The sequence below is a fragment of the Oryx dammah genome, unplaced genomic scaffold (assembly GCF_014754425.2).
Source record: "Oryx dammah isolate SB20612 unplaced genomic scaffold, SCBI_Odam_1.1 HiC_scaffold_12, whole genome shotgun sequence".
Lineage (NCBI taxonomy): Eukaryota > Metazoa > Chordata > Mammalia > Artiodactyla > Bovidae > Oryx > Oryx dammah.
The window spans coordinates 69,513,975-69,523,274 of NW_024070196.1; the positions used below are offsets into that span (position 1 = coordinate 69,513,975).

Below are 9,300 nucleotides of genomic sequence, written 5' to 3' on the forward strand. Positions count from 1 at the left end.
GTGCACGCACACACTCTCACTGTGCACGCACACACTCTCACTGTGCATGCACACAGGTACCCACACACCATGTGCACACAGACACTATGCTCACTCTCACCATGCACACACACGTGTACACACACACACACCTACTGTACACACACCCCATCATGCACAAACACCCCCCCCGGTGCCCACGCCCACCCCCCCCCCCCACAACCATAAGATGAAGTCCAGACCGTTCAGCCTCCTCCACTCAAACTGGCCCAGGCCTGCCTTAGATCTTTCTCTGCCCTTGTCTTTGATCCCTGGTAAAGGCTGTGAAATAAGTGCCAGGGACCGTGCCGGGGACCTGACTTCCTCCTCCCAGGAGGAGGGTGTACAATTCGGGGCAGTCGAGTGAAGAGGTCAGTGGGAAAGGACTTTGGCGCCAGAGGCAGACAGGCCTGGCTCACCTCTGCCCTGCCCACCCTCCACCAAGCATCCGCGGAGGAGTCGTGAGCTGCTCCGCCTTCGTGTTCTCCTGGGCTGTTGGTGGGGTTCCCTGACACTCTTGTCACCCAGTGAGCCTCCAGGAGACGGTGGCTGCTGTTAGGAAGACCCCAGCCGAGTTTGTCAGCAGGTCGTGCTGATCCACACTGAGTAGATAGCCTGATGGGAGAGTTGAGAGGAGGAAGCGCAAACTCCGGAGCCGTGCCCACAGGTGCTAGAACCGGCTGATGGTGATGAGCTCACGGTGCAAGCGGCCGATCGGTCGGTTGAATGTACGCTTCTGACTTCAGGTGTCCTTCAGCAAACAGTTATCAGGTGCCCGTGTGAGACCGAGAGCTTCTGCCGAGGATGCAGCACAGCACCTCCCCAGAGCTCAGTCCGGAGAGGAGACAGGACTGTGCCTGCTTCAGCACTGCCTCCTCACAGCCCTTGTTGCATAAAGCCCTCCACTCGGGGCAGGGGCCGCGCTCGCCAGCACGTCCTCCACAGTCCTCCACAGCACTTAGCAGGCAGAGCTGTGATGAATGCGCTTCGTGGAAATAGAAAAGCCAGGCACAGAACCAGCCATGGGTGGAAAACAACCCCTCCTGCCTGTTTCCAGAACAGAGTGAGGCAGGCCCCATGTGTTTCTCACCTTAAGGAAAATGACTCCAGTTACGCATTTCTCAGTGCGAAGCCTTTATTGAGAAACTTCACTTAGTGCAGGAGCCCAGACAGGAAGGGGAGTGAGGCCGGCCAACTCAGTGGAGTGAAGACGAGGGGAGCTGAGGATCTCTGGGGTGGGGGCAGAGGGGAAAGGGAGGCAGGGCCAGTGCGATGGAGGGGGGTGGGGGGGGATGAAGGCTGGAGGAAGGAGAGGCAGCCAGGTGAGGGGCTCTCAGCTCCCCAGAGGGAAAAGGTGGGCGGGGCGGAGGGTGGGAAGCGGTGAGGATGGAGAGAAGCAGCGGGGACGTTCCACTGGGAGACTTTCAGGGTCCCCTCTCCCCGGGCCGGGCCGCCTGAGGGTCGTGTCAGCCACACTCCGGCCCAGGAGGTCCTCAGCAGCGTGTCTCCCTGACCTTCCTTTAGGTTTGGGTTTGTTCAAGATAAATACTCTGCGTCCGCTTTCAACTTCCCAGCCGAGAACAAGCCCCAGTACATCCACGTCACAGGTGAGGCGCCCTGGGCGCGGCGTGGAGGGTGGGGTAGGATGGTGTGCCCGGGGTCCCCTGCCCCCCTCCTGGCGGCACCGCCACCCGGCCCTGTCCCCGCAGGGACGGTGTTCCTGCAGCTGCCCTACTCCAAGCGCAAGTTCTCGGGGCAGCCACGGCGGCGCCGCAACTCCACCAGCTCCGCCAGCCAGACCCTGTTCTGCGAGGAGCGCGTGGGCTACAACTGGGCCTACAACACCATGCTCACCAAGACCTGGCGCTCCAGCGCCACCGGCGACGAGAGGTTCGCCGACCGGCTGCTGAAGGACTTCACAGACTTCTGTGGCAACCGCGACAGCCGGCTGGTGGCCTTCTGGGCCAGCTGCCTGGAGAAGATGCACGCCAGCGCCCCGTGACGGGTGGGGGCTGGGGCTGGCGTCCCCCTGCCCGTGAGACTCATGGTGGGGACAGTTGGGCAGGCTCGAGGGGGTGGGGGCTGTGGGGGTGCTTGTCCCCCACCAGTGGGAGTGGGTGGGAGGGTGGCCCCGTGAGCATCCGCAGTCTGTTGGAGTGGAATCTGCCGCTTCCCGCACAGGAGGAGTGCTCACAGGATGTATGATTTTGTGAAATAATGTACCATAAGCTCACACAGCTGTATATACCTGTACAGAGCAGAAATGGGAATAAAGTGCCCCGGGCGGCATCTCAGTCCCCAGCCCGGTCCCTGGTGGCAGCCACCCCATCCTGGGCTGGGCGGTCATGCCCCGTCACCGGGGCCCTGGAGGCTGATGACGTGGCCGCGGACGCTGGGGAGGACTCCAGAATCCACCTGGGGTGTTTGGCTGTGAGTTCACTGAAAGTCGTCTCTGAGCTGAGAAGGGAAAGAAGGGCCTCCTGGCTCCCGCCCATCAGGAACAGGGTGGTGGTCCGAGGCTGGGAGTTCTGGTGATGTTTCCCAGATCGATGATTGCACCAGGGGTAGGGGTGCACACAGGCCCCCAGTACACCTGAGCGGCACCCGTCAGCCTCCCAGATGTAGAAATGAGCCTGGGGTGAAGAACCACACGGAGGTGGGATGCTGAAAACGTGGTGGGGAAAGAAACGCATCCCGTTACTGAAGTATAAAGAATTCAGCTAGCGGGGCTTCAGAGCAGAAGGGGCCGCCTTAGTCCCAGCCGTGGTTCCTTAAGTCTCCTGTGCCCAGGAGCGCCTTAAATTGTAGGCCCCACAGCCTCCCTTGGAGATTCTGATTTGGGGGCTCTGGACTCTGCACTGCAAATGACGCTCAAGTGACCCAGCTCTCGATGGTCCATTTGGGAAGCCCCTGCCCCCAGACCCCTCCTCTGGGCTTCTTCTCGCTTACCTCACCTGCAGCCCCAACCGACCTGGAAATCTGGTTCTCAGACCAAAGCAGAGCAAAGGTCACACCCCGGAAGGCAGAGGACTCAGGAGCAGGGTGAATGACAAATGACGGCTCGATGGCAGTAGGGGAGGATGGAGAGCCACAAGGACCGCCCAGGGCATGGGACCCCAAAGGCACAGGACCCCCAAAGGCTGGGCCAACACTGCCAAGTTCTACGTCAGAGAGGCACAGAAGCCCATCTCCCGTTCGTAGGAAAGTGAAGTGAAAGTCGGTCAGTCATGTCTGACTCCTCTGACCCCCCACGGACTGTAGCCCACCAGGCTCCTCTGTCCACGGAATTCTCCAGGCAAAAGAATACTGGAGTGGGTTGCCATTCGTTCCTCCACCGGATCTTTCCGACCCAGGGGTGGAACCCGGGTCTCCTGCATTACAGGCAGATTCTTTACTGTCTGAGCCACTAGGGGGAAGCCCGTTTGTAGGAAGAGACCCATCAAAACAAGATGGAAGGTTCGGGTAGTACAAGAAACAAGCATACGATACAGATCTGAGACACTGAGGCTTTGCTCACGTGCAGGGAGTGGGGGAGAAGACAGCAGAGGCCGGTTACAGGCCTCTTCGGTTACCTGGAAGACTTGAGGTGCGTGAAATAATAGCAGTTGCACCATTTCTTGCGTGTTCTTGTGTCCTGGACAGTGTAGCACACTTGCCGTGCCTCTCCATCTTGTAATCTTATCAACAGCTGTCACGACCAGATGAGGGTAGGAGCCCCAAGGCCACACACCCAGGCCATGCAGCCGACCGCGGCTGGAATCAGGTCTGTGGGACCCGGAGCCCAGCCAGGCCCCGTCCACTGCCCTGCGCCCCTCCCCTCCCCGGGGAGCTAGGACAGGGAGGCGTCAGCCACTGTTCCATCCTGGGGGCCCTCTGTGCCCGCTGACTTTTCCGCCGAGGTGCAGTGTGGGCTCTGGTGGGAAGGGGGCAGGGCCCTTGCTCTCCCCCAGGCTCCCCCTCTCTGGCGTGAAGCCCTTGACGTCAGCCTGCAAGCGCTCCAGGCAGCCCCTGGCCTTCAGGTTGGCCCCAGGCCTGGCCTGGAATGCAGGTGCTGAGAACTCAGTGCCCCCAGCCTGTGCATTTGACCTCCGCCCGCTTCTGTGGCTGCGGCAAGAGCCACCTGTTTCCCAGTGGATCCTCACACCTGTTCCGAGAAGGAGCCCCCTTCCCTGTGGGGGTGGGAGGAGAAGGGGAGCTGCAGCGCCGTTCCCAGAGGTCCCTGGCGCTCTGAGTGCTTCCTTCCTCGACTTCGAGTCTGGGTAAAACCCCGGGGCCTGCAGGACTCCAGACCTTCCCTTCTCACCCGGCAGGAAGCCAAGCACTGAGAGGGTTGGTGCCCCCTTCTCAGTCCTTCAGCAGCCTTGGTGGGAAGGGACGTCTCAATTTGCTTATCCAGGTGGGGGGGGACAGGAATGGAGCCTGGAGAGGCAACCTGGGACGTGGTTTTCAGGGCAGCTCTTGTGTTTCCCTTTCGTGGTACCCGTGGCTTGCCTCTCCAGCTGTGTATACACTCTTCGAGAGCAGAGAGCTGACCTCCCTCACCATGTATGCTCACTGCGGGTGCCCACCCCACCCGGTGCTCATTTAGAATGGGTCCAGTTCATTCGTTCAGCCAACATTTAGGCAAAGCTGGACCAAGGCGGCCCTGCACTCTTGGTGGAGGGCAGCAGATGCGTAAAGCACGACAGAAATAAAAGAAGGGGCGTAATTCTGTACAGGGGAGCTGGGCAAGGGCCGTTGTGCCCATACTGAAGTTCTGACTTGAATGTGCCCAGAGGTTACCACCAGCCGGTTGGAAACTTGGGAAGGGAAGGAAAGAAGGCAGAAGAAAGGTAACCCTGACCCCTCCAAGCTGGTGTGCATCCACTGTCCGGGTGCTGGGGCCTGAGGACAGCACCCCCACCCCCAATCCCGCTCCTCAGGGAAGTGGCGGGACTCAGCCTGGGTTACTGAGCGCACACACAGAGAGGAAGGACTGGACTCAGGATTCTCCACTCCAGGGTGGAGACGTGGGAGACAGCAGCCCATAGACAGCGGCTTCCAGGGCGGGGCTGCCATGTTCTGGAAGCAGGGAGGACAGGACTGCGAGCCTGGACTCCCACACAGGGATGCGGGCTGGGTTCCGGGCTCCCCAGGGCCTGACCACCGCACTGGCCGCCGTTGGCGGTTGGTGCTGGGAGGATGAGAACACTCCAGGGTGGTCTAACACAAAGGATGTGTCTTGCCTCAAAGCAGAAGTGAAATGGGACACACTTCCCCTTGCGAGACAAGAAGCAAGTCGGCCCACCCCCTCACCACCGCCTCCTGCAGGAGCGGGAGCCTGGCTGCCACCACTGGGGTCTGAGACTCGGGGGACGACAGAGAGGAGCCGGCCTGGTGTGGGGACCCACCCAGGGAGCTGGGGTCCACCTCCCACTGTGCTCGCTGCCTCGGGCAGCTTCCTTGTGACTGGAAGATGCTATTTCTACCCAGTTTTATGATTTAGGCTCTAAGAGGGTTGGTCTCCCGGCAGAGCCACAGCCAGCCCGTCACTGCAGGAGGGAGGTGTGTGTGGCTTATTCGCTCATTGACTGTTAATGCATTCAGCTTCCACTTTCCCACCCATCATTACATCTAGACCCGTCTATGTGCCAGGCTTTGAGTGGATACAGGAGGGAGAAGAGCACGATCAAAGGCCACACAAATAAATACGGTGATGGCTGTGAAATAAAAATAGGTGGAGAAAACGCTCCAAAGGCCATGGAGAGGCCACCGTGCGAGGTCTGACAGGCACCTGACTTGAGAATGGGGCTCATGGAGGCTCCTCCGTGGAGACCTGGTGGATGGCAGGGCTTGCAAAAGGCGGGGACAGTAGACAGGGGAGCTCCTGGCTGGAGGAGACTTGAGACCCTGTGACAGAAAGAAGCTTCAGGGGTAGTGGGGGACGATGTTGTCGCAGAGGCTGGATCACACAAGACCTTGCAGGCTTCACAAAGGTTCTACCTGTTTGGTGCATCTTCCAGGGGTATGTTGGAGGCTGGGGGACCTTGGGCAAGTCTTTCTCCTCCCCCTGCCTCAGTTTCCTCATCTTTTCAGTAGGAACTTGTTCACTGGCCTTGCAGGGATTTGGCGAGCCCTTACGTAGAGCACTGGCACGGCGTCTGGCACGGCGGAGGTGCCCCCTGAGCGGAGTCATTAGTCTAACTGTGACTGAGTCGGGCCAGGAATCCAGGCTCCAGTGGCTGCAGTTTCTGCCTCCTCCCGGGTGCTTCCTGGAGACACGGAGCCAGGAGCCGTCGTCGGGCTGAACACACTGGCCCGAGCTCCAGCTTGCTCTCCGCTAAAGTCTTTCACGGCTGTCACATCACTGCCCTTTGCCAGTCACGCTAATGACGCCTGGAAAGTGGCGCTGGTCCACAGCCACAGCCAGATCAGGAGCCCGTGTCCCCTCCCTCCTAGTCCCCGTGGCGCCCCAGGCAGGATCCAGCAGATGACTGACTAGCCGGTCTCTGCAGACACCCGATTCCTGCCGTGGCAGCCACGTGCCTGCAGGTGAGCGGCAGGGGTGACGCAGAGCCCGCAGCCCCAGGCCTGAATGCAGCAGGACCGCATTATCCTGAAAGGGTAGAGGCACCTGGAACCCCTCTCTTCTGATTCAGGGAAGGAATCTCCCTAGAGGGGGAAAGGAGCTGGCCCGGAGGCACGCATGCCTGGAGCCATGCGGGTGCTCTACTCGCTACCTGGCTCCTTTCTAGCAACAACCCTTCCTGCTGGGGACCACTGGCCACTTTTACAGATAAGGACCCTCTGGGGGTCGGGGTTACCCAGCTGACAAGTGGGAGAGTCTGGATTTTAATCCAGGTCACCACGATCTTGCTTTGGCACCCGACCCTTGGCTGGTGGCCCTTTGGGCTGGGTTTTGCTATATTTTTGTATTTCATCTGACGTAAGCTGGACTGTAGGAGGCCTGGAAGCAAGGTGGGCAAGATTGAGCTTCAGTTTCTTCATCTGGCAAGGGGCCATAGGCTGGAGGCACCTCAGTGCTGGGTGTGGTTGGGGCTGGGTCCCCCCTTTCTGGTTTCAGAGAGGAAGCCGAGGTCTGGAGGTGAAGGGCAGCTTGCCCAAGGGTACAGGGGTGGTTGGTGCAGACCCGGGTCAGGTGGGCTTTCCTTGTGTCTCCTTTGTGACCTCCCTTCTTGGCCTCTGGGCTGTTGTCCAAGCTTTTCCCGTTGGAGAATCCCAGCCCAGGCACCCTCGACCTCCTTTCTGCATCTCATTCCCCCGGTGACCCAGTCCTGTAACTCTGACCACCATCAACCTGCCTGTGAGTCTCCACTTGAGGCCTCTAGCTTTGACTCTGAACTCCAACCTGTCTGTTCAGCTGCCTGCTTGGCCCTCCCTAGAGACCTGAGAGCATAACAAACTGGATGTGTCCATAACATAGCTCTTAGGAATTCCCTGCTGGTCCAGTGGTTAGGACTCTGCGCTTTCACTGCCAAGGGCTGGGTTCTATCCCTGGTCAGGGGTACCCCACAAACCATGCAGTGTGACCAAAAAACAAAAACAAAAAACAGATCTTGGTTTAGCTGCATCCTCCCTGCTACCACCTAAACCTGCTCCTCCCACAATCGTGCTAGTTTTAGTCTCTGTACCATCATCTGCAGTCCAACCTAAAGGAAATCAACCTTGAATATTCATTGGAAGGACTGATGCTGAAGCTGAAGCTCCAACACTTTGGCCACCTGATGAAAAGAGTCGACTCATTGGAAAAGACCCTGAAGCTGGGAAAGATTGAGGGCAGGAGGAGAAGGGGACGACAGATGATGAGATGGTTAGATAGCATCACTGACTCAATGGACATGAATTTGAGCAAACTCCAGGAGATAGTGGAGGACAGAGGAGGGTGGCATGCTGCAGTCCATGGAGTTGCAAAGAGTTGTACACAACTTAACAACTGAATGACAGTAACAACCATCATCTGCCCAGTTTTCAGGCTGAAAGCCTTGCAGTTATCTTTTATTTCCTTCTCTCCACCCCCACATCTAATCCATTAGCAAAAATGTACTGTGACCCTTCTCATCTCCACCTTTATCTGAAGCAGCAGCCCCTGGCTGGTCTTCCTGCATCCCCGAGGAGTTGGAATCCCAACTCCTTGCCATGACCCACACGGCGATATGGGGCCTGGGCTTCTGGACGCTTCTTTCACCTGCTCTTCCTCACTCTGAAAGATGCAGTGCCTCCTCTTTCTGCTGCATGGATGCCCCAAGGTTGCCCCTGCCTCAGCGCCTTTGCCCGACTCTCCCCTCTTCTTGGAACCCCCCTCCCAGGATCGTGGCTCTGTTGCCTCCTCACTGTTGGTGTAAGCCGTTGCCCTCCCTGACTCCCGTGTCTCGAGAAACACCTCGCCCTGCCCGCCACTGCCCGTTGCGCCCCTGTCATCTCCCCTCGCAGCCCCTGATGCCACCGGAATCCCCCGCATCACTGGCCCACGCGTGCACTGTCTCCTCTCCTCAGCGGGATGTAAGCTCGGGGACTGTTTTCCATTCCTGCCTCAGTACTTATAGTAACAAGGTGCCTGGCATGCAGTAGGTGCTCAATGAGTGCCCGATCACAGAACCCAACACAAGGGCCTGAGTTTCACGTCAGGCTCATCCTGGGTTGCTGTTCCCAGACTCTCCTGCAAGACGGCGCTCCCCTGTCCTTTGCTCTCTTTACTGCCGTCATTTCTTAAGGTGCTCAGAGGTCGCTCAGTCGCCTGCCTGCTCTACCTTCTGCAAGCTTTGTGACCTTGGACAAGTACTTAATCTCTCTGGGCCTCGGTTTTGCAGGCTGTAAAGTGAGAGTAGTAACTGCCCACCTCATAGGTGAATGTGTGTGTGTGTGTGTGTGCGTGCGCACGTGCACATACTCAGTTGTGTCCAACTCTTTGCAACCCTATGGGCTGTACTGCCAGGCTCCTCTGTCCATGGAATTTTCCAGGCAAGAAAACTAGAGTAGGGTGCCATTTCCTTCTCCACTGTTAACCTCTACTGCGATTTTCACCACCATTGGCACCAGTTTGATTCTTGAAAGACACGACTCTTGTTTCCTCTCTGCCTCCAGGTAATAACACTTACCTGGCCAATTTGCCTGCGTGGCACCATCCGGGGGCTTCATATTCCACTTGGGAAGAGACCAAACCCCTGGGAGCAGCCTGGCAGGCCCACCTCCCTCTGCAGCCTCACCTTGCACAACTTTCCTTCTTGTTCAACCCTCTGCCCGATCACAGAACCTCATGTTAATTCTTCTTTATTTTTTCAAGTA

At 58.3% G+C, this 9,300-nt stretch overlaps 1 protein-coding gene and 1 long non-coding RNA gene across 5 annotated transcripts in view; one reads left to right on the forward strand and one right to left on the reverse strand.

The window, feature by feature from the left end:
- Positions 1-2,320, forward strand: part of DEPDC5 (DEP domain containing 5, GATOR1 subcomplex subunit) — a 72,923-nt gene extending 70,603 nt beyond the window's left edge. For all 4 annotated transcript variants that reach the window (XM_040251149.1, XM_040251151.1, XM_040251150.1 and 1 more), the window contains 2 exons: positions 1,543-1,625; positions 1,728-2,320. In XM_040251149.1, coding sequence (XP_040107083.1) covers positions 1,543-1,625; positions 1,728-2,020 — 376 coding nt within the window. In that variant the 3' untranslated portion in view covers positions 2,021-2,320. The remainder of the gene's footprint in view (positions 1-1,542; positions 1,626-1,727) is intronic.
- On the reverse strand, positions 1,133-4,449 carry LOC120871274. The gene is made up of 2 exons (XR_005722995.1): positions 3,591-4,449; positions 1,133-2,266 (listed from the first exon to the last, which is right to left on the reverse strand). It is a non-coding gene; the product is annotated as an uncharacterized LOC120871274 (long non-coding RNA).
- Positions 4,450-9,300: the final 4,851 nt, after the last annotated feature.